Source organism: Oratosquilla oratoria, chromosome 20 (genome assembly GCF_046742065.1).
Source record: "Oratosquilla oratoria isolate Oo_2021 chromosome 20, ASM4674206v1, whole genome shotgun sequence".
NCBI classification, from domain to species: domain Eukaryota; kingdom Metazoa; phylum Arthropoda; class Malacostraca; order Stomatopoda; family Squillidae; genus Oratosquilla; species Oratosquilla oratoria.
Window position 1 is genome coordinate 32,728,988 of NC_134796.1, and position 24,903 is coordinate 32,753,890.

The window sequence follows — 24,903 nt, forward strand, 5'->3', positions numbered from 1 at the left end:
CTGCTAGGATGTCTTCACCCTGTGGCCTTCATCACCAGAGGCCAGGCCAAGAAGGCACAAGAAGAAGAAGAGCGAGGGAACGGTAACCTGGGCCCCCTGTTCAGCGCAGACCCTGAAAACATGATCCCGAAGAAATCACAGAACAATATATGTCATGTTTCCGCCATGAACATGACAGTCTTATTAATGTAACTAATATTTTTAAATGTGGGTAAAAGTAAGGTGATGAGATGTACAAGGGGTGAAAGTGGCAGTAGACTGGAAGTGAGCATTAAGGGAGAGTGACTAGAGGAAGTGGATAGTTTTAGATACTTGGGTGCAAATGTGGCAGGGAAAGGTGGAGTGAAGGTGGAGGTAGAATGTAGATTGAGAGAAGCGAGTAAATGCCTTGGTGGATTAAAGAGTGTAATGAGGAATAGACATTTGGGAATGGATGCTAAGAGGAGACTGTATGAAGGAGTGATTGTGCCAACAGCACTGTATGGGGCAGAAACATGGAACATAAGAGAAGAAGAGAGAAGGAGTTTGAATGTGTTTGAGATGAGGTGTCTGAGAAGTATGATAGGGGTTACTAGGCTAGATAGAGTGAGAAATGAGGAGGTGAGGAGGAGAACAGGGGTGGAAAAGGAGCTGGGAGATAGGGTTGATGAAAGAATATTAGGATGGTTTGGACACATGGAAAGAATGAGTGAAGAAAGACTAGTAAAAGAGGTATGGAAGGCAGATGTAGAGGGAGTGAACATGAGGGGACGTCCTAGGATGAGGTGGATGGATGGGGTGAAGGGGGCTTTGGGGAAGAGGGGAATGTCTGTTGAGGAAGGACGGGAGAGGACAGAAGACAGGGGTGAATGGAGAATGGTTGTATATGGATGATGTTGTGATTGCATGAGGTGGAATGGGCGGGTGGATGGGGGGTGAGGTAGTATGCGTAAGCAAAATTTGACGTAGCCCGAAGGGATTTCTCCCCGTCCTCTCATTTTATGCAATGGGGGGACGGAGAGGGGGGGTCGCCGATTTAATGAAGCGGCCTTGCTGTGGATGTGCTGTGTCTTGCGACACTGCTTCTGACCCAGGGCAGTGGACAAGGTGCAGGGATGACCCATCATTCAGGAGGTGCTAAGATAAGAGGGAGGGTGGAGGGGTGTGGAGTGTTTTCAGGGATGGAATGGGTGGGAATGATTTTATGCCTTTTTCTTTTTGGCTACCCCCCTTGTAAGGGGGAAAAAGCCTTGGTATATGTATATGTATGTATGTAATAATTTTTCAATCATTTCTTCATCCAAATAGTCAAATGCCACTTTCATTGACCTTAATAGGTTGAAGGTTTCTCAGACTATTTTGTTGATATGTTTGTCCAGTGTCATGTCTTTGCTGATTATTACTCCAAGGTCTTTCATAGTTCACTTTTTTTTATTTCTTCTTCACCAATTTTATAATTTTTTCATATTCTGTTTTTACTTTTTCCAAACTCCATTATACCACATTTCTTGATATTAAAGTTCACTTCCCACTTTTGAGTCCATTTCCAGATTTTGTCCAGGCCTGATTGTAACTTTCTTTAGTATTTTTGCATCATCTGCGAAGAAATTCATATAACACTCCACTCCTTCATCCATGTCGTTTATATATATGGCAAACATGATTGGACCCAGCACCGACCCTTGCGGGACACCACTTATCATTTCTTCCCATTTCGAGTATTTCTCTAATTACTACCCTCATTTTTCTCCCAGTCAGGAAGTCTTCCATCCATTCCAATAATTTACCTCCAATGCCTATTGACATGTTTCCTTTTTGCTGGCATAAGCTCACCAACAGTATAGTAGGTTTGACATATGGTAGCTATGCTAATAGGGGGGGGGGGTGAGTTTTGCCCTACTTCATTCTTGTTTTATTGCAGTTTGCATTTGTGCAAATATATGCCCCCTCTCCTCATCCAAAAACTTCAGAGCAAAAGAAAATGCAAGTGCTTTACCATCCCTAGCTTTCGGGTTTATCACTCTGCAGTGATTCAAGTTACACATACTTATATTCAAAACAAAGAAGTGCAATCAGTCTGATTCCACCTAATAATTCCAACTGATATTCATTTTAGATCTTTATACACACAAAATCCAAACCAGAAAACAAAGGTTTACCGTCAATATGGTTTTCATTTATTTATTTTTTGTTTCCAATCCCTGACCCACTACCCTTGCATTTACCTCTTGCACTACCCCATCCATGTATAACTTGAACAGCCAGAGCGACATAACGCATCCTTGACGAAGTCCCACCTTTACCACGAACCACTCACTCTCTCCATTGGAGATGGTTAAAGAAAACTGAGAAAAGTGGGAGGTGAGCCAGCTGTTGTTTGCGGACAACACTGCGCTTGTGGCAGGATCTGAGGAGGGATTGAGGAAGTTGGTGACAGAGTTTGGGAGAGTGTGTGATAGAAGAAAGCTGAAGATAAATGTGGGTAAAAGTAAGGTGATGAGATGTACAAGGGGTGAAAGTGGCAGTAGACTGGAAGTGAGCATTAACCACTTCCATACCGTGACACCTACATAGGCGGCATGAGGAACAAGTGGGTATTCAATGATGCCGACATCGGCATCTTGATTATATTTACTGTAGTCGTACCTACGTAACCTCCATTCTCTCTAAACTGGCTTCATCATATTTTCTATGGTTATCAAAATACACAGGTAAAAGAGAACGAACAATTGAGCACTGACTTTATTTTTTATAATGCGATTATTATGACGCAACATCGCACGTCGGGCAGCTAATGCTGCCAGACGTGCGATGTTCCCCGGGGTGAAGAGGTTAAGGGAGAGAAACTGGAGGAAGTGGATAGTTTTAGATACTTGGGTGCAAATTTGGTAGGAAAAGGTGGAGTGAAGGTGGATGTAGAATGTAGATTGAGAGAAGCGAGTAAATGCCTTGTTGGATTAAAAAGTGTAATGAGGAATAGACATTTGGGAATGGATGCTAAGAGGAGACTGTATGAAGGAGTGATTGTGCCAACAGCACTGTATGGGGCAGAAACATGGAACATAAGAGAGGAAGAGAGAAGGAGTTTAAATGTGTTTGAGATGAGGTGTCTGAGAAGTATGATGGGGTTTACTAGGCTAGATAGAGTGAGAAATGAGGAGGTGAGGAGGAGAACAGGGGTTGAAAGGGAGTTGGGAGACAGGGTTGATGAAAGAGTATTAGGATGGTTTGGACACATGGAAAGAATGAGTGAAGAAAGACTAGTAAAAGAGGTATGGAAGGCAGATGTGGAGGGAGTGAACATGAGGGGACTTCCTAGGATGAGGTGGATGGATAGGGTGAAGGGAGCTTTGGGGAAGAGTGGAATGTCTGTTGAGGAAGGATGGGAGAGGACAGAAGACGGGTGAATGGAGAATGGTTGTCTATGGATGATGTTGTGATGCATGAGGTGGAATGGGCAGGGGGATGGGAGGTGAGGTAGTATGTGTGAGCAAAATTTGACGCAGCCTGAAGGGATTTCTCCCCGTCTTCTCCTTTTATGCATGGGGGGACGGAGAGGGGGGTCGCCGATTTAATGAAGCGGCCTTGCTGTGGATGTGCTGTGTCTTACGACACTGCTTCTGACCCAGGGCAGTGGACAAGGTGCAGGGATGACCTGTCATCCAGGAGGTGCTAAGATAAGAGGGAAGGTGGAGGGGTGTGGAGTGTATTCTGGGATGGAATGGGTGGGAATGATTTTATGCCTTTTCCTTTTTGGCTACCCCCCTTGTAAGGGGGGAAAAGCCTTGGTGTATGTATGTAGGTATGTATTTTTTGTTTACAAAAATAGGACAAAATATTTTTTGTTTACAAAATATTTTTTTACTCTATCCTTTACTCTCTCCCACTCCTCTCTCAACTTCTTCTTATACTCATTCTCCTTTTTTTCCTCATTTAAGCAGTTCACTCAAAGTACCTCCCTACCTTCTGCCCTTTTCCTCTTTCTCCACCTATTCTCCACTCTCAATTTACCTTCCAGGAAATGATCTGATATTCCCCCACTCTCTCCCCTTAGAACATGTACATCCTTAACTCTTCCTACCATACTCCTGGTCACCACTATATAGTCCATTAACGCTCTATCTGCCACCCTTCCATCCACCACCCTCTCCCATGTGTACTTATGCTTGACTTTCTTCTTAACCCCTTCCATACGGTGCCGCACACGTAGGCGTCATGGACTTAGATCTCGGTGGCAGCAGCCAATGCCAGCCGTACGACGTGTCGTAATAATACTCGCATCATAAAATATAGTCACCGCTTATATCGATCGTTCTCTCTTCACCCGTGAATTTTGATAACCATAGAAAATGCGATTACAAAAGAATTAGAAAGAATGTCATTATGGAGGGGCGACTACAATAAATATAATCAAGACGCCGATATGGCAGCCTCGCGAATACACTCGCTCCCCATGACGCCTACGTGTGCGGCACCGTATGGAAGGGGTTAAACACTGTATTTGCTATCATCAACTCTCTTTCAAGACACATCTCCACCATCAATTCTCCACTATGATTTTTACCTGGAACTCCATACTTCCCAATCACTCCATCAATTGGTTCATTTCCTACCCTAGCATTTATGTCTCCCAATTCAACTACATTGACATTTCTCCCTAATCCCTCTCTGCACTCATTTATATCTATCCAAAATGCCTCCCTTTCCTCTATGTTCTCACTACCAGGCCCATACGCACTTACAAAAACCCACATCTCCTTTCCCAGCTTCACCTTCATCCACATCAACCTTGATGACACCTTCCACTCCACTACCTGCTTACTTATCTCTTCACTTACTAGTATAGCCACCCCTTCTCTCCCTCATCCCCTCTTTACTCCTGAGTACCTCCCAGCTACACTCCCAAACTCACAGTTACCCTTTCCTTTCATTTTAGTTTCACTCAAAGCTAGTACATCCATCTTTCTTTTCACAAACATTCTGCCTATCTTTTCCCTTTTACTCTCATCTGTACTACATCCACGCACATTAAAAGACCCAAACCTTAGGGTACTGGTTGGAAAACTCCCAGACCCTCTTTTGCCTTTACATTCCTTTTTAGGAATGTCCCCTTTTGGGGCTACAGGTAGTAGAACTCCTAATCCCATCCCCTGTCCCTTTTTTGTCGCCTTTTACAACTCAAGTGGAAATACTTGGTGGCAGTATTCTTTTCCCCCACCACAAGGTAGGTAGGCAAAAAAATGAAATGTATATTCAGAGAAATGGTACAGGACAGTAACAAGGGGTTGGGGGACAGCATAATGGAGGGACAGTCGTAGTATAAAAGTGTCATCATTTCTCTATGTACAGAGTTTTCCTCTATCACAGACAAAATGATGTGTGGCTCTGGTCCATAGGGGCACCCCATATAGACCCTAAAGTATCAACTGCATGCTACTTTGCCACAATAACATGCAGCCAGTACCCCAGACAGGATAGAGTAGAACTAGGAGTGGAGGAGCAATGGGGATGGTTCAAGGAGGGAGTCATAAGGTGTGCAAAGATGGTTTGTGGAACAAGGAGGGCGGGAGGAAATAGAAAGAAGGGTAGTGAGTGGTGGGATGAGGAAGCAAAGAAAGGTGTAGAAGAGAAGAAACCGGCATTTATAGATTGGCTACAAATTAGGACGAGGGAGTCATATGAGAGGTACAAAGTAAAGAGAAAGGAAGTTAAGCATAAGATAAAGAAAGCAAAGAGGAGAGCAGATGTGAAATGGGGAAAGAGTATGACTGAAAATTTTAAAAGTAATATAAAGATGTTTTGGAAGGAAGTTAAAAGAGGAAGAGGAGGCAAATCAAGTAGAGAAGAAAAGGTAAAAGGTGCAGATAGAGAGATGATAATGGAAGAGAAGGCAGTGAGAGGAAGGTGGGCAGAGTATTTTAGGGAGTTGCTAAATGTGAAGGAGGATAGGGAGGGAAAGTTAGTTGCAGTGGGAAGCGCTAAGAAAATGAGAGTGATGAGTGAGGAAAATGGAGGAGAAATAGGGAAGGATGAAGTGAAAGCAGCTGTTAAGATGATGAGAGCAGGTAAGGCACCTGGGTTGGATGGATGCCATGCAGAATGTCTGAAGAAAGGAGGTACAGTTATGGTGGACTAGCTGGTGAGGTTATTTAATGTTTGTTTAAGAGAGGGTAGAGTGCCGGAGGACTGGAGGAGTGCCTGTATAGTTCTGCTTTACAAAGGAAAGGGGAACAAGTGTGAGTTTAGTAGTTACAGAGGGATCAGCTTGTTGAGTGTAATTGGGAAGGCTTATGAGAGGGTCTTCATTTAGAGGATTAGGAGAGGAACAGAGGGAGTAATTAGTGAGGAACAGTGTGGTTTTAGGACAAGTAGGGGATGTGTAGATCAGATTTTTGTGGTAAGACAGATATGTGAGAAAGCTATAGGAAAAGGTAAGGATGTTTTTTTGGCTTTTATGGATCTGGAAAAGGCTTACGACAGGGTAGACAGGAAGGCACTGTGGGAGGTACTGCAGATATATGGGATAGGAGGAAAGCTGTTAAGAGCAGTCAAGAGTTTTTATGAGTAGTAGAGCTTGTGTTAGGATTAGAAATGGAGAGAGTGAATGGTTTGAGGTAAAGGTGGGACTTTGTCAGGGGAGTGTTATGTCGCCCTGGCTGTTCAATCTTTACATGGATGTGGTGGTGCGAGAGGTGAATGCAAGGGTATTGGTCAGGGGTTGGAGATGATTAAAGAAAATGGAGAAAAGTGGGAGGTGAGTCAGCTGTTGTTTGCTGATGACACTGCGCTTGTAGCAGGATCAGAGGAGGGATTGAGGAAGTTAGTGACAGTTTGAGAAGGTGTGTGAAAGAAGGAAGCTGAAGATAAATGTGGGCAAAAGTAAGGTGATGAGATGTACAAGGGGAGAGAGTGACAGTAGGCTGGAAGTGAGCATTAAGGGTGAGAAACTGGAGGAAGTGGATAGTTTCAGATACTTGGGTGGGAATGTGACAGGAATGGGAGGAGTGGGGGTGGAGGTAGAATGTAGATTGAGAGAAGCGAGTAAATGCCTTGGTGGATTAAAAAGTGTAATGAGAAATAGACATCTGAGAATGGATGCTAAGAGTAGGTTATATGAAGGAGTGATTGTGCTAACAGCAATGTATGGGGCAGAAGCATGGAACATGAGAGGAAGAGAGAAGTAGTTTGAATAGATGAAATGTCTGAGAAGTATGATAGGGGTTACTAGGCTAGATAGAGTGAGAAATGAAGAGGTGAGGAGGAGAACAAGGGTGGAAAGGGAGCTGGGAAATAGGGTTGATGAAAGAGTATTAGGATGGTTTGGACACATGGAAAGAATGAGTGAAGAAAGATTAATAAAAGAAGTGTGGAAGGCAGAGGTGGAAGGAGTGAATATGAGGGGGCATCCTAGGATGAGATGGATGGATGGGGTGAAAGGGGCTTTACAAAAGAGAGGAGTGTCTGTAGAGGAAGGACAGGAGAGGACAGAAGATGGGTGAATGGAGAAGGGTTGTGTATAGATGAGGCTGTAATGCATGAGGTGGAGTGGGTGGGGGATGGGGGGTGAGGAAGTATGTATGAGAAAAAAATTTGACGCAGCCCAAAGGGATTTCTCCCCATCTTCTCCTTTCCTGCATGAGGGGTGGTCGCTGAATTTATGAAGCGGCCTTGCTGTGGATGTGCTGTGTCTTGCGACACTGCTTCTGACACAGGGCAGTGGACAGGATGCAGGAATGACCCATCATCCAGGAGGTGCCAAGATAGGAGGGAGGGAGGGGAGTGGAATATATTGGAAATGAAATGGGTGGGAGTGATTTCTATGCCTTTTTCTTTTTGGCTACCCCCCCCTGTAAGGGGGAAAAAGCCTTTGGTATATGTATGTATGTACAAAATATTTTTGTTTACAAAATACTTTTTGTTTACAAAATAGGACGAGGGGGTCACATGAGAGGTACAAAGAAAAGAAAAGAGAAGTAAAGCACAAGGTAAAGGAGGCAAAGAGGAGAGCAGATGTGAAATGGGGTAAGAGTATGACAGAAAATTTTGAAAGTAATAAAAAGATGTTTTGGAAAGAAATTAAGAGAGGAAGAGGAGGCGAATCAAGTAGAGAAGAAAAGGTAAAAGGTGCAGATAGAGAGATGATAATGGAAGAGAAGGCAGCAAGGGGAAGATGGGCAGAATATTTTAGGGAGTTGCTAAATGTGAAGGAGGATAGGGAGGGAAAGATAGCTGCAGTGGGAATTGCTAAGAAAATGAGAGTGATGAATGAGGAAAATGGAGGAGAAATAGGGAAGGATGAAGTGAAGGCAGTTGTTAAGATGATGAAAGCAGGTAAGGCACCTGGTCTGGATGGATGCCATGCAGAATGTCTAAAAAAAAAGGAGGTACAGTTATGGTGGACTGGCTGGTGAGATTATTTAATGTTTGCTGGAGAGAGGGTAGAGTGCTGGAGGACTGGAAAAGTGCCTGTATAATTCCACTTTACAAGGGAAAAGGAGACAAGTGTGAGTGTAGTAGTTTCAGAGGGATTAGCTTGTTAAGTGTAGTTGGGAAGGCTTATGGGAGGATCTTGATTGAGAGGATTAGGAGAGGAACAGAGGGAGTAATTGGTGAGGAACAGTGTGGATTTAGGACAGTAAGAGGTTGTATAGATCAGATTTTTGTGGTAAGACAGATATGTGAGAAAGCCATAGGAAAGGGGAAGGATGTTTTTTTGGCTTTTATGGATCTGGAAAAGGCTTATAACATGGTAGACAGGAAGGCACTGTGGGAGGTTTTGCGGATATACGGGATAGGAGGAAAGCTTCTAGGAGAGGTCAAGAGTTTTTACAAGAGTAGTAGAGCTTGTGTCAGTATTAGAAATGGAGAAAGTGAGTGGTTGGAGGTAAAGGTGGGACTTCAGGGATGCGTTATGTCGCCCTCGCTGTTCAACTTGTACATGGATGGGGTGGTGCGAGAGGTAAATGCAAGGGTGGTGGGTCAGGAATTGGAGACGGTTAAAGAAAATGGAGAAAAGTGGGAGATGAGTCAGCTGTTGTTTGCGGACAACACTGCGCTTGTGGCAGGATCGGAGGAGGGATTAAATTAAGGAAGTTGGTGACAGAGTTTGGGAGAGTGTGTGAAAGAAGAAAGCAGAAGATAAATAGGGGTAAAAGTAAAGTGATGAGATGTACAATGGGTGAAAGTGACAGCACACTGGAAGTGAGCATTAAGGGTGAGCAACTGGAGGAAGAGGATAGTTTTAGGTACTTGGGTGCAAATGTGGCAGGAAAAGGTGGAGTGGAGGTGGAGGTAGAATGCAGATTGAGAGAAGCGAGTAAATGCCTTGGTGGATTAAAAAGTGTAATGAGGAATAGACATTTGGGAATGGATGCTAAGAGGAGACTGTATGAAGGAGTGATTGTGCCAACAGCACTGTATTTGGCGGAAAAATGGAACATAAGAGAGGAAGAGAGAATAGTTTGAATGTGTTTGAGATGAGGTGTCTGAGAAATATGATGGGGGCTACCAGGCTAGATAGTGTGAGAAATAAGGAGGTGAGGAGGAGAACGGGGGTTGAAAGGTAGTTGGGAGACAGGGTTGATGAAAGAGTATTAGGACGGTTTGGACACATGGAAAGAATGAGTGAAGAAAGACTAGTAAAAGAGGTATGGAAGGCAGATGTGGAGGGAGTGAACATGAGGGTACGTCCTAGGATGAGGTGGATGGATGGGGTGAAGGGAGCTTTGGGGAAGAGGGGAATGTCTGTTGAGGAAGGACGGGAGAGGACAGAAGACGGGTGAATGGAGAATGGTTGTCTATGGATGATGTTGTGATGCATGAGGTGGAATGGGTGAGGGGATGGGAGGTGAGGTAGTATGTGTGAGCAAAATTTGACGCAGCCCAAAGGGAGTTCTCCCCGTCTTCTCCTTTTATGCATGGGGGGATGGAGAGGGGGGGTTGCCGATTTAATGAAGCGGCCTTGCTGTGGATGTGCTGTGTCTTGCGACACTACCTCTGACCCAGGGCAGTGGACAAGGCGCAGGGATGACCCGTCATCCAGGAGGTGCTAAGATACGAGGGAGGGTGGAGTGGAGTGTATTTTGGGATGGAATGGGTGGAAATGATTTCATGCCTTTTTCTTTTTTGCTACCTCCCTTGAAAGGGGGAAAAAGCCTTGGTATATGTATGTATGTATTTTTTGTTTTGATAATATCTCAATTTCAGCCATTTTTTCATGTTACCAGGCTTTGTAAAACATGTCTTATTTTGAAGCCCAATTGGAGAACTACTTCCTTCTTTCTCAAGGGAAGGGGAGAAGTTAATTTTCAGCTGCAAGATATGCCTACCCAAGTCTATTCTAATTAAGGGGCACATTTCAAGTCTGAACAATCTCAAACAGCACATGGAAAGAATGCATACTACCAAGTTTGCACAGTTTGAGGAGAGGGTAAGGCAGGTTCTTTTTGTGGGAAAGCTAGGCTTAGGCTTTCTTAGATTCAAGTAGCTGCACTTTGTTGAGCTCATTTTTACTGTCATCTCCCAAGAAAGCACACCAGCAAACCACTGGGAGTCTTTTAGCATCATGGCTACTGCTAGTGGTGTGACAGATTAACAGAGTACCAGTAACTTCCATTACATTCTTCTTAAATTAACAAATTAATGAAGCTAACTTTTTGGTTAACAGATTAGCAATTAATGAAGTTAACTTTTTGGTTAAGAGTGGCCACCTCTGCCTCCCTTATAAGGTGGAAGAGGCCCTTGGTACATGATACATTAGTGTACTTTGGCAGTCAAGTTTAATGTTACAGTGCCAAGAGTACTATTGTACAGTGCCAAGAGTACTATTGTACAGTGCCAAGGACTGTTGCACTGCACGATTTTATCAAATCGGGTGATGTTGCAGCCTAGTTGAATAATCTCAGGGCCGCAAGTCAAGTGTTCAAGAGGCCCAAGACAGAATATTGATTGAGAATGTTTTCATTTCATAGCCTGATGTTTGATATAAAGATAATGCATGCTAAATATCTCCATTGTTGACAGCTCTCGGCTCGCTACTGCCTGGGCTGGACAGGACCACCCTTGGACTGCTATTCCCACTTGATCAATGAACCAGATGCACCAATCGAACTCACTTTTGATGAGCGCCTGTGATGGGCACCACCACTGGCTCTCAAGCAAACAAATGAACAAAGATGAAAGAAAATAAATGAATGAATTGGTAAATATTGTTTTACTTTTGTAAGTGTAGAAGGCATATGGTTCAAAAGCATAAAGTAAAAATTATGTAAATAAGTGAATTGATTGAATAAATACATATACCAAGGGCTTTTTCCCCTATACAAGGAAGGTAGCTAAAGTCAGAGGTATAGATCTATTCCCACCCATTTCATCCCCACATACTAACACTCATTCACCACCCATCTCTTTTTTTTTTTTTTTTTTTTTTTTTTTTTTTTTTTTTTTTTTTTTTTTTTTTTTTTCTGGATCTCACCCACTGCCTTTGGTCAGAAGCAATGTAGCAAGACAAAGCACATCCACAGCAAGGCTGCTTCATTTAATTGGCAACCACTCCTCTTCATCCCCTCATACAGAAAAGAGAAGACTGGGAGAAATCCCTTTGGGCTGCATCAAAATATCATTCACACATCCTCACCACCCCTATTCCCCACCCACTTCCTTCCATGCATCACAGCATCATCCATACACAACCATTCTCCACTCATCCCTATCTTCTATCTTCTTCCTTCCTCAACAGACATTCCCCTCTTTCCCAGTGCCCCTTTACTTGGTTGCCCCCTCATGTTCACTCCCCCCACCTCTGCCTTCCACACCTCTTTTACTAATCTTTCTTCACTCATTCTTTCTATGTGTCCAAACCATCCCAACACTATTTCGGGAACCCTATCTCCCAACTCCCATTCCTCCTCTACTCTCCTCCTCACCTCTTTGTTTCTAACTATCCAGCCTAGTAACCCCTACTGTACTTCTCAGGCATTTCATCTTAAACACGTTTAAATTCTTCCCCTCTCATGTTCCATGTTTCTGCCCCATACAGTGCTGTCAGCACAATCACCCCCTTCACACAATCTCCTCTTAGCATCCATTCTCAAATGTCTGTTCCTCATTACACTTTTCAATTGCCCAAGGCTCCTCTCAATCTACATTCTACCTCCACCTCCATTCCTCTGTGTCCCATCATATTTACACCCAAGTATCTAAAGCTGAAGGAGGAGTGGGAGGGAGTGAAGGATAGAGTAGAGCTGGGTGTGGAAGAGGAATGGGGATGGTTCAAGGAGGGAGTCATAAAGTGTGCAAGGATGGTGTGTGGAACAAGAAGGACAGGAGGAAATAGAAGGAAGGGTATTGAATGATGGGATGAGGTAGCAAAGAAGGTTGTAGAAAAGAGGAAGCGATCTTTCGCAGATTGGTTACAAAATAGGATGAGCGAATCATATGAGAGGTACAAATAAAAGAGAAGAGAAGTAAAGCAAAAGATAAAGGAGACAACGAGAAGAGCAGATGTGAAATGGGGTAAGAGTATGACAGAAATTTTTGGAAGTAATAAAAAGATGTTTTGGAAAGAAATTAAGAGAGGAAGAGGAGGCGAATCAAGTAGAGAAGAAAAGGTAAAAGGTGCAGATGGAGAGATGATAATGGAAGAGAAGGCAGTAAGGGGAAGATGGGCAGAATATTTTAGGGAGTTGCTAAATGTGAAGGAGGATAGGGAGGGAAAGATAGCTGCAGTGGGAATTGCTAAGAAAATGAGAGTGATGAATGAGGAAAATGGAGGAGAAATAAGGAAGGATGAAGTGAAGGCAGTTGTTAAGATGATGAAAGCAGATAAGGCACCTGGTCTGGATGGATGCCATGCAGAATGTCTGAAAAAGGGAGGTACAGTGATGGTGGACTGGCTGGTGAGGTTATTTAATGTTTGCTGGAGAGAGGGTAGAGTGCCGGAGGACTGGAGGAGTCCCTGTATAGTTCCTCTTTACAAGGGAAAAGGGGACAAGTGTGAATGTAGTAGTTTCAGAGGGATTAGCTTGTTAAGTGTAGATAGGAAGGCTTATGGGAGGATCTTGATTGAGAGGATTAGGAGAGGAAAAGAAGGAGTAATTGGTGAGGAACAGTGTGGATTTAGGACAGGTAGAGGTTGTGTAGATCAGATCTTTGTGGTAAGACAGATATGTGAGAAAGCTATTGGAATGGGGAAGGATGTTTTTTGGGCTTTTATGGATCTGGAAAAGGCTTATGTTAGGGTAGACAGAAAGGCACTGTGGGAGGTTATGCAGATATACAGGATAGGAGGAAAGCTTCTGGGAGCTGTCAAGAGTTTTATGAGAGTAGTAGAGCTTGTGTAAGGATTGGAAATGGAGAGAGTGAGTGGTTCGAGGTAAAGGTGGGACTTCGTCAAGGATGCATTATGTCGCCCTGGCTGTTCAACTTATACATGGATGGGATGGTGCGAGAGGTAAATGCAAGGGTAGTGGGTCAGGGATTGGAGATGGTTAAAGAAAATGGAGAAAATTGGGAGATGAGCCAGCTGTTGTTTGCGGACGACACTGCACTTGTGACAGGATCGGAGGAGGGATTGAGGAAGTTGGTGGCAGAGTTTGGGAGAATATGTGATAGAAGAAAGCTAAAGATAAATGTGGGTAAAAGTAAGGTGATGAGATGTACAAGGGGTGAAAGTGGCAGTAGACTGGAAGTGAGCATTAAGGGAGAGCGACTGGAGGAAGTGGATAGTTTTAGATACTTGGGTGCAAATGTGGCAGGAAAAGGTGGAGTGAAGATGGAGGTAGAATGTAGATTGAGAGAAGCGAGTAAATGCCTTGGTGGATTAAAGAGTGTAATGAGGAATAGACATTTGGGAATGGATGCTAATAGGAAACTATATGAAGGAGTGATTGTGCCAACAGCACTGTATGGGGCAGAAACATGGAACATAAGAGAAGAGAGAAGGAGTTTGAATGTGTTTGAGATGAAGTGTCTGAGAAGTATGATGGGGGTTACTAGGCTAGATAGAGTGAGAAATGAGGAGGTGAGGAGGAGAACAGGGGTGGAAAGGGAGTTGGGAGATAGGGTTGATGAAAGAATATTAGGATGGTTTGGACACATGGAAAGAATGAGTGAAGAAAGACTAGTAAAAGAGGTATGGAAGGCAGATGTGGAGGGAGTGAACATGAGGGGATGTCCTAGGATGAGATGGATGGATGGGGTGAAGGGGGCTTTGGAGAAGAGGGAAATGTCTGTGGAGGAAGGACGGGAGAGGACAGAAGACAGGGATGAATGGAGAATGGTTGTATATGGATGATGTTGTGATTGCATGAGGTGGAATGGGCGGGGTGGGGGTGAGGTAGTATGTGTGAGCAAAAATTTGACGCAGCCTGAAGGGATTTCTCCCCGTCTTCTCCTTTTATGCAATGGGGGGACGGAGAGGGGGTCGCCGATTTAATGAAGCGGCCTTGCTGTGGATGTGCTGTGTCTTGCGACACTGCTTCTGACCCAGGGCAGTGGACAAGGTGCAGGGATGACCCGTCATCCAGGTGCTAAGATAAGAGGGAGGGTGGAGGGTTGTGGAGTGTATTCAGGGATGGAATGGGTGGAAATGATTTTATGCCTTTTCCTTTTTGGCTACCTCCCTTTTAAGGGGGAAAAAAGCCTTGGTATATGTATGTATATATGTATCTAAAGCTATATTTCCTCCAGTCTCTCTCCCTTAACCACTTCAGTATGGGTCAAATTCTTGCACCCAACATTGGCTGCCATATGAACAATGCATCAGACTACTGTGGTGCTGTCGTGAAATGCAGCGTCTCAAACGATATTTATTAAGGTCTTGCAACTGAGGGGTGGAAGGACAAGATGTTTGTGGCACCTCGACAGACTAGTGTTTAACCAAGAACACCTCCATTGGGAATGATCAAAGATACCCGTATAGAGATGATTTGGGAATTATGAAATTAAGCTGGGCAATTTGGGTCTTCCCTCCTGCAACTTAGTTTTCCACAATCAAAACAATGGCCAGGGGGTGGTTTCCTCCAACAGTCTTTTAACCAATGGGAGGCTGTTTGACAGTACTGACAGTATCTGAGACAATTGCTACCTTCTTGTGCATTCCTCCCCTTCTCCTGCTCTAACTGAACCTCTAGCTTGTGGATCCTATCCATGAGTTCATCTACATCGACATCACCGCGGGTACAGCTGTTTTTCCTCTCCTTAGCATGTAACACGTTCACCAGTGAGTCCCTTTGAACCATCAAGAACTGCCTCTTGTTCTCTAACCTATTTAGGAAGTGGTTAAGGGGGGTACCCATCATTTAAGAACCCCTCAAGCCTTTCCTTTGATCCTGTGGGCAACCCATTCCACAGCTTCCTCTTGATGGTCTGGTCCCGGTTTGGTAAGCTTTCACTTGGGAGTCTCGTCTCGAGTACTGCATGATGGTATTTAACTTATGTATGAATGTTTCTGGTGACTATCCAGTCATATCTCGTGTTCTCTAAATCCTGCTATGCTCTATCTAGGTTAACTTTGATGCTGAATTCCTTCTGTAGCCCCATCTTAAAAGACTCCCATGAGTGGATGGTTCCCCTTTTTTTTTTTATTGTTGTATATGACTGTCACGTCCTAGGCTCTGTATTTGAGTCGATACATCGAATCATAACCCAGGATTCGAGTAGTTCCTGCAATCCAGATTTCTAGGTCGACAATTAGCCTCACATGAATAAATTAACTTCACTGGAATAAAGGAAGGTGGAGTGCAATCACTAAAATTTACTGTCTATAATTATACTAGTTAATCTTACTAATTGATTGGTGAGAACAGAGTGCGGGCGTGGTAATCTTGCAAAAAGTGCTCGCCCTCCTTTTTTATACTACAACCGAACAACACCAGTGCCATGACACAGGTGCCAACATACATCTAATTAAATTGTCCTATTTCTATTTACCCAATTCCACACATTTCACTAGCATCTTTATTCTTGTGTGAAGAGGGCTTACGAGTACAATATACAGGTACTCCTTGTTTAACGACCTACTCGGTTAGCGACAACGCGGATAAACGACGGGCTTTATGACAGACATTTAATGTAAATCTCCCGAAGTTACGACGTCGTGTACGATAATTAAGTTGGCTGAGGCAAATTTGTATGATGTTATAATTGAACTTGTACGGTGGATATTAGCTGTGAGGTAAAGTGTTCTGAAGCTTAGGTCTACATTACCATCCTGCAAGCTGCAAAAACTACCTGGGGTACAGTATATACCAGTAGTGGTAAATTTTTAGTTTCGACCATGGGTGCAATATAGCAATAGAAAATTAATTATTAATTTTGTAAATTATAATTGCATATTACGTTGATACATTTTAATTTACAACATTAATAATTAATTTTCTATTGCTATATTGCGCCCATGGTTGAAACTAAAAAAATACCCCAGTATTCAATATGGAATGTCAGCATACGTGAATTTGGTCATATACGGTAATTTCAGGAACCTAACCACCGTAAATAAACAGTAAATAAAGCTTTAATGTACTGTATGAAAGAGGGAAAATACACGAAAATAAAGATACATGTATTGCTGGACATTGTACATACAGTACATGTACGTATATGTATACACTTTCGCTTAACGACCAATTCGGTTAATGACGGCGCGCTGGTCCCAATTGTCGTCGTTAAACGAGGAGTGGCTGTAGTCACTATTTTATATCTTATCCTAAAGTTAGTATGGCAAGGAAAAGGGGGGGTTTCTACTTCCTTGCTTGGTTTGATTTATGTGCCCTTTGACCTCTGCTGGCAAAGGCCCTGATCTCGTACTCTTCTGCTGTCGACCCATGAGTACCTTCGTGCGTAGTACTCACACCCATAGGGTCGCGGTGAATAAAGATTTCGTTGTTCCTCCGATGCCAGCCCTACATCACGTTATGCTTAGGCCCACGTCTATGTAGGTCACAGTATGAACATGACATATCCCCCTCCACCGGAGAAAAATGTTCAGACCTGTGAAACAAGGCCTGAACATTTTGTGTCAGGGCGCGACAAGGCATCAGCTACTACATTGGATTTTCCTGGAATATGTTGTATAGTTAAATCATACCTTTGGAGTGCTAATGCCCACCTAGCTAATCTATCATTTTTAGTCTTTCCCTCTATGATATATTTGAATGGGTTGTGGTCACTTAGGATAACTATTTTCTTATCCAGAAACACATGGAATTTCCTAAGAGCTAATACAAGGCTGAGAGCTTCCCTTTCAATGGTAGAATACCGTGTTTAATACTCCATGAAGATTTGAGACATAAAGGAGATGGGTCTCATGACACCATCCTTTTTCTGAGCAAGCATGGCACCTACAGCTACATGACTGGCATCACAAAAAAGATAAAATGTCTTACTATAATCTGGGGCTATCAAGACAGGATGATCTGAAAGAAGCTTCTTGCACTCATCAATGGCTGCATCAGTGCCCTCATCCCACCTGAAATGATTATAAGAGAGCATGCGAGTCAAAGGAGCAGCTACATCAGCAAGGTTTGGACAATATCTCCGATAAAATCCGAGCATGCCCATAAATCTTCTGATGCCTCTCTTCGTCTTCGGAACCTGGAAATCCATGATGTCTTTCACTCTGGCTTCCAATGGCGTGATGCAATTTTGGCCAACTTGATGTCCCAAAGGCGCTTTTCTTCATGTTCACAGTGAGATGGGCTTGTGCCAGCCTGTCAAGTAAATTTCTCAACCTGTGCAGGTGATTACTCCATGTGTCAGAGAACACTATTATGTCATCTGAGTATGCTCTGACACCTGACAATCCCTCAACTAGCCAATTCACAAGGTGCTGGAAGGATGCTCCACTATTCTTCATCCCAAATGGAGTCACTTTATACTGAAATTGCCTATGTGGGGTAACAAAAGCAGATATCTCAGTGGCCCTACTTGTAAGGGGAATTTGATGATATCCCTTCATCAAATCCAATTTAGACAAGTATTTTGCAGCAGCAACCTCCTCAATGAGGTCATCAATTCTGGGGAGAGGGTAAGGATCTGCTTAGTGACTGCGTTGACATTTCTGTCATCAACACATAATTTCCACTCACCTCCAGGTTTTGGTACCAATACAGCCGGTGAGGCCCAGGGACTAGTACTAGGTTCCACCAATCCTTGGTCCATGAGTTGTCTTACTTCCTCCTCCATGATTCTCTTTTCTGGGGCGACAATCTGTACAGTGTCTGCTTCACTGGCTTGGCTCCATCTTCTAGAACGACGTCATGATGAATCGCTTGAGTAACGGTGGGGCATGAGGAAAATATCTGGGCATTCTTGTAGAGAAGTGCTCTGACTTCCTCCCGCATCTCTCCTCTCAGTGATGACAAAGATTTCTCCAATGCCTCACTGGTGTCTGATCTGCCTAAATCATAAAAGAAGGTCAGATCCTCAATATCTGAATCAAGGCTTTCACCAGTTCGCTTTGTCTCAACCATGCCAATCGCTTCTTCCTCTACTATTCCTTTGAATTCTTTCAGAAGGTTAATATGTGCTTGTTGCACCCTAGATCTCCTCATCAGATTTCTCAAAACATAATTATGACCACCTTTTCTCTCAAGCACCTTGAATGGTCCCTCATATTTTGGATGCAATGATGTCTTCTGAGGGGACAGCACAAGCACATATTCTCCAACTTTTAGTTCCCTCTTACTGATTTCCTATCATAATAATCCTTATAATTTCCCTGCACTATTTCAAGATTTCTTTTTGCTATTTACCGGACCTTCTTCAACTTCTCGAAATTGGTACCCACTAACCTGGCATACATAGTACTTTCCCTCAGGGTTTTTGACAATAGCTGATCATACAGGGAAGCAAGGGGCTCCCTTGGGGTTCTACCAAACATCAAGTAAAAAGGAGAAAAACCCAGACCTTCATGTATAGTTATCCTAGAGGCATATAGTAATAAGTCTATGCCTTCATCCCAATCCTTCTCAAATTCTAACACAAAGGCTCGAATCATGCGCTTCAAGGTTCCGTGGAACCTTTCGAGACTTCCCTGACTTTGGGGGTGATATGCTGATGCAATCACGTGTTTTATGTTGAAGCCTTTCAGGGCTCCTTTGAATATCCCACTTAAAACATCAGTGCCTCTATCACTCTGCACCTCCCGAGGCATACCCATCTTACTAAAATAAGACATTAGGGTCTTGGTAATTGTCTTGGCCTTAATGTTTGAGAGAGGTATCGCTTTAGCATATCGAGTAGCTTGACACATTATGGTGAGGAGAAACGTTTTCCCTGATTTAGTTTTTGGGAGAGGGCCCACACAATCAACAACAACCTTGGGAAAGGGCTCCTCAATGATAGGAACTTGGCACATAGGTATTTTCTTAGGCGTGTCATTTGGCTTCCCAGTCACTTGACACACAACACACTGCTTAACCACTCTTTTGACATCTTCTGACATTCGAGGCCAGAAGAAGTGCGCTGATATTGCTTGTTTTGTTTTGGTGATCCTGAGGTGGGCACACGTAGTTTCATGAGCTAGCCTGACAATATTTTCCCTCATCACTTGTGGTACAACTACTTGTAGAAGAATGTCCCCTCCTACCTTTTCTGGTGTCTTGTATTTTCTCAAGAGCACACCGTCCTCCATGACAAATTCCTTCTCGCTATACTTCCCTTTCTCCTGCTCTTCCTCCTCCACTGCTCGGCATACCGCTTCCAACTCAGGATCCTCCTGCTGTAGTCTGATGAGTTCCTTCTTATTCACGACCATCTCATGGACAATCTCCTCTGCTAGGACGTCTTCTCCCTAGCCCTCAGCTACTTTTCTACTCGCTACTTGTTTTTCTTCCTCCTTGTCTTCGTTTTGTGATTTCTTCAGGGTCATGTTTTCAGGGTCTGCGCCGAACAAGGGGCCCAGGTTACTGTCGCTTTGTTCCTCTTCTTCTTGTGCTTTCTTGGCCTGGCCTCCAGTGATGAAGGCCATAGGGTCAGCCATGTCAGCTTCGTCTGTATGTGTATGCGTCTGTCTGGGTATAGGGTCATTTACTGTCTTGAGTCTGACCTTAACTATCTCACCTACATCATTTCCTAGGAGGACATCTATCCCTTTTATTGGGAGCTCTGCTAATCCTACTTTAATGCTCGCTGTCTGACCATCTATCTCCTGTAACACTTTAACTATGGGTGCTGACTTTGTCACTCCTCCTGCTAATCCCATGGAGAACTGACCTATGCATCTATTTTCTAGACCTGGTATCACATCTGGCCTCACAATAGTGCGAGATGCCCCTGTGTCCTGCAGAGCATTGACCACATATTTTTTTTCACTCCCCTCTGCTCCTATTCTGACATCCTTCACATATGGTAACCACTCTGGGCTGATCCCTATTTTGTTTGTCTAACCTGCCCTGCTTCTACCTATGCAGCAATTTCTATCTTCCGTCTCATACACTACCCCTTCTTCCTCTGCCTTGCTGCTGTCCTGTCTTTGTCTCCAGTCTTGTGTATCCCCTTTGTTTTCCTTTTCTTTGGGGCAAGTTTCCATCCCATGACCGAAGGTTCCACAAAAATAGCACCTCCTAGCTTTGTCTGTATGCATTTCACTTTCCTCTGTGTACATTATTCCTTGCTCAGTTTGTCTGTTTCCCATGTCCTGCCTATACACCTGTTCACTGAGCCTAGCATAGCAATCCTGAGATCTGTGCCTGTATCTCCCACATCTATTTACCTAGTTGTAATATACGGGATGGTAGCTATGCTCGTGGTGACCCGTCTTTGTATCTCTCTGCATCAAGTTTTATCTTAAAATCTTGTATAGTGTTTGCACATACTGTTTTGTTGTCTAATTTGTTCCATGTATTTATCACTCTGTGTGGGAAACTGTTCCTTTTCAAGTTTTTTCTATAACTCCTTTTTCAGTTTTTCCGTGTCCTCTTATTTTACCGTTGTCCCACACTAACAAGTTGTTCCTGTCTAAAACTTCCATTATTCTGTATAGTCAGCAAATCTCCTCTTTCTCTTTGTTCCAGAGTTGGTAGATTCAATTTGGACAGTCTTTGCTCATATGTTAACTCGGCAAGAGTCGGTGCTAGTTTGGTTGTCGCTCTTTGTAATCTTTCTAGTTTCTTAATATTCTTTTTGGTACTGGGTGTCCAAAGTGATGCTGCGTACTCAAGTTTTGGTCTTATTAGTGTAGTTAGCATTTTCTTTATCATTTCTTCATCCATATAAGCAAATGCCACTTTGATTGACCTCAATAAGTTGTATGTTTCTCCGAATATTTTATTTATATGCTTGTCTGGTTTCATGTCCTTTCCAATCATTATTCCAAGATCTTTTTCCGAGTTTACTTTTTTTTTTTTTTTTTTTTTCCCCCAATTCTGTAATCTTTTGATATTCTGTTTTTACTCTTTCCAAATTCCATTATACTGCATTTCTATATATTAAATTGTACTTCCCACTTTTGAGTCCAATTCCATATCGTGTCCAGATCTTGTTGCAATGAGTTGCAGTCCTCTTACGTTTTTACCTTCTTTAGTAATTTTGCATCATCTGCAAAGAAATTCATATAGCACTCCACGCCTTCATTCATGTCATTAATGTATACGGCAAACATGATCGGGGCCAGTACCGATCCTTGCGGGACACCGCTTTTTACATCTTCCCAGTTGGAGAATTTTTCTCTAATTACAACTCTCATTTCCTCCCAATCAGGAAGTCTTTCATCCATTCCAATAATTTTCCTCTGATGCCACCTTTTGACTCTATCTTATTTATTAGTTTCCTGTGAGGTACCAAATTGAATGCCTTTTGCAGGTTCAGAAAAGCACAGTCCGCCCATCCATCTTTCTTGTATTATGTCTACTAATCTTGAGTAAAAGCAGATCAGATTTGTTGTACATGATCTCCCTTGTCTCAATCCAAATTGATTTGGGTTCAGTATAGATTTTTTGATAACTCTTTCACAAATTTTTGCTATTGTGCTTGTTAGTGAGACCGGTCTGTAGTTAGATGGATCTTCCTTATCACCTCCCTTATAAATTGGTACAATGCTTGCCTTCTTCCAGTCCAATGGCCCTTTTCCTTCTTTAAGTGAGAGTTTAATTATATTATATATTTTGTCAGTTAATTCTTCCATACATTCTTTCAGTATCCAGTTTGCAATTCCATCTGGGCCATGTGATTTTCTGAAATCAAGGGTTTTAATTTGGTCACTGATTTCTTTTTGTGTTACATTTATTTCTTTCATTGCTGGGGATAATTCTCTTTCTCTATCTACACTATCTGAGACATTTGAGTGGTTTTCTCCAGCTATCTCCTACTTGTGGTCTTGTATACCTCTGATTCGGAATTGCAAACGCGCCTCTGTTCTCACCTCTCTGAGTTTGGATTGTGCTTCTATTTTTACTTTGATTCTCACTCATTCTTAGTGCAAAGTTTTCAGCAAGACTTGCTGCATCTACTAATGTCTCACATTTCTGCATGGTTACATACAGCTTGGCTTCATTGCTTAGTAAGTTAAGAAATTGCTCCCTAGCTATTACTTCTAAGACCTCCTCAGTATTTACCGCATTTTCCGCTCGCATGCATTTCACTAGGTCACTCCTTAAATTCCTAGCCAGATCTATATATCCATGACTGATATCTTTCCTATCTTCCTTGAATTTCTTTCTGAAATACTCTGGGGTAACCTCATATACCTTTAGTATTTAATTCTTAATCTGATCATAATCATAAATGCCATCTCTATCAAATATTGTGTACATCTTTAAGGCTCTTGGGGTTAGGCTAGACTTTATCATCGTTGACCAGATATCTCTTCTCCATCCCAACTGTTTGGTAAAGCCCTCGAATGAGGAGAAGAACAGATCTGGATCCTCTTCAGTAAATTTGGGGATAAGATGATTCACTTTTATGATGCTATCCATTATATTTCCCTCATTACTCGTCCCCACTTGTCGGTGTGTAGGCTGTTCTGTTCCAAACCTATTTGTTTCCCTTTTAGTTTCTATCCCCTTTCTAGGGTAACGCTCACTGCTTAACTCAGCTCTAGGGTCCCTACTTATTCTAACTCTGCTCACATCGTCTACTATATCATAATATCTACCCCTTTCCTGCGGGAGTCTTTCATCTTCAATTTTACTTTGTTCCATGGCATATCTTCTTCCTATCCTTGGCACTCTCTACTTATCCAGTTTCTCTATCTTCTTCCCTATAGTAATATCTGCCTCTTATTTGTGGAGATTCCTCAAGGTAACGCAATTCTGACCCCTGTCTGTGGGTAATTTCATCGAGTCTCATCCTGCTTCCAAATTTGTTTTTCATGCAATGTGGCCTATTACCTAACCCAACTTCACTCTTGTTATCTTCCATGTCATAGCTCCTGAATTGTAGGACTTCCCCAAAATTGTGAACTTCTGTTTCCTGTCTTCTATGTATTTCATCTATTTTGCCTTCACTGATACTACTTCTCGCGTTATAATACCTGACGCTGGCACTTTCATCCTACCCCGAATCATAATATCTGTCATTCCTATTTCGTCCAAATTCCGCGTTGTAGGCATAAAATCTTTCTCTCCTATCTTCCCTATTATAATCTCTCTATCTTACCTGTGAGAATCCCTCAAAGCTATAGCTACTTATTGAGCTGCTTGGAGAATTTGGACGTGACATCTTGGCTATGCGACGCATAAGACACAACAAATATCGCGGCACTGGTATGTAAACAATGAAGCCAGACTATCTGCGTTCCTACAATCGATCACGAGTTTTAGTCGCTCGGCGGCCTACGTTTCTGCTTTATCTTCAAATTTCCTACCAAGTGCTTTGCACACACCAATCTTTCTATCCAGTGAAGAAAAAATATCCCGGACAGGAGGCCCCCATTTATGTCATGTTGATGCATCGAATCATAACCCAGGATTCGAGTAGTTCCTGCAATCCAGATTTCTGGGTCGACAATTAGCCTTGCATGAATAAATTAACTTCACTGGGATAAAGAAAGAAGGTGGAGTGCAATCACTAAAATTTAGTGTCTATAATTATACGAGTTAATCTTACTTACTAATCAATCGGTGAGAACAGAGTGCGGGCATGGTAATCTTGCAAAAAGTGCTCGCCCTCCTTTTTTGTACTACAACCGTACAACACCAGTGCCATGACACAGGTGCCAATATACATCTAATTAAATTGTCCTATTTATATTTACCCAATTCCACACATTTCACTAGCATCTTTATTCTTGTGTGAAGAGGGCTTACAATATAGTCACTATTTTATCTTATCCTAAAGTTAGTATGGCAAGGAAAAGGGGGGTTTCTACTTCCTTGCTTGGTTTGATTTACATGCCTTTTGACCTCTGCTGACCAAGGGCCCTGATTTCGTACTCTTCCATTGTCGACCCACAAGTACCTTCGTGCGTAGTACTCACACCCATAGGGTCATGGTGAATAAAGAGTTCGTTGTTCCTCTGATGCTAGCCCTACATCGCTTTATGCTTTGGCCCACGTCTATGTAGGTCACAGTGAAAGAGATGCGTAGCACAATTTCATCATGATCACGGTGTGAACATGACAATGACGACGGCTAATTCCGGGCGGGCCCTACTCTTTGCAATCAGGACTCTTTCCTGGTCATTGTCGCTACATCACTCCACCAACTCAATGAATAATTGGAACTTGGCTATGGCATCAAGTCCCCGTAACTCTTCCAACCTTAGTATGGGAATGCCATTTGGGTCTGCAAGTATCCATGGTTTTTCCTCCTTTATTGGGGTTTTGGGTGTGCATTGGGCATTTTGTGCCTGTATGTCTGTCACATTCCTCAACGTACCTATTATCTCTAATAGTTCTCCACGGACCCTTTGTTCATTTGTAGCACCTGTTCCTTCGCCTCCCCCTGGGTGGAATTCCCACTCAGTCTGTTTTCTATCCTTGCTCT

The 24,903-nt window shown here is 42.9% G+C and overlaps 2 protein-coding genes across 4 annotated transcripts in view; one reads left to right on the forward strand and one right to left on the reverse strand.

Annotated features, from left to right (window-relative positions):
• The window catches only part of LOC143036448 (cytochrome P450 302a1, mitochondrial-like), a 115,390-nt gene that overhangs the window by 76,778 nt on the left and 13,709 nt on the right, over window positions 1-24,903 (forward strand). For all 3 annotated transcript variants that reach the window (XM_076203817.1, XM_076203818.1, XM_076203819.1), the window contains exon 10: window positions 11,002-11,179. In XM_076203817.1, the coding sequence (XP_076059932.1) occupies window positions 11,002-11,112 (111 nt within the window). In that variant the 3' untranslated portion in view covers window positions 11,113-11,179. The remainder of the gene's footprint in view (window positions 1-11,001; window positions 11,180-24,903) is intronic.
• On the reverse strand, window positions 17,242-19,735 carry LOC143036170 (uncharacterized). Its single transcript, XM_076203418.1, has 4 exons — window positions 18,771-19,735; window positions 18,151-18,522; window positions 17,535-17,993; window positions 17,242-17,446 (listed from the first exon to the last, which is right to left on the reverse strand). Exons 1-4 carry the CDS (start codon window positions 19,733-19,735, stop codon window positions 17,242-17,244), a joined length of 2,001 nt encoding a protein of 666 aa, XP_076059533.1.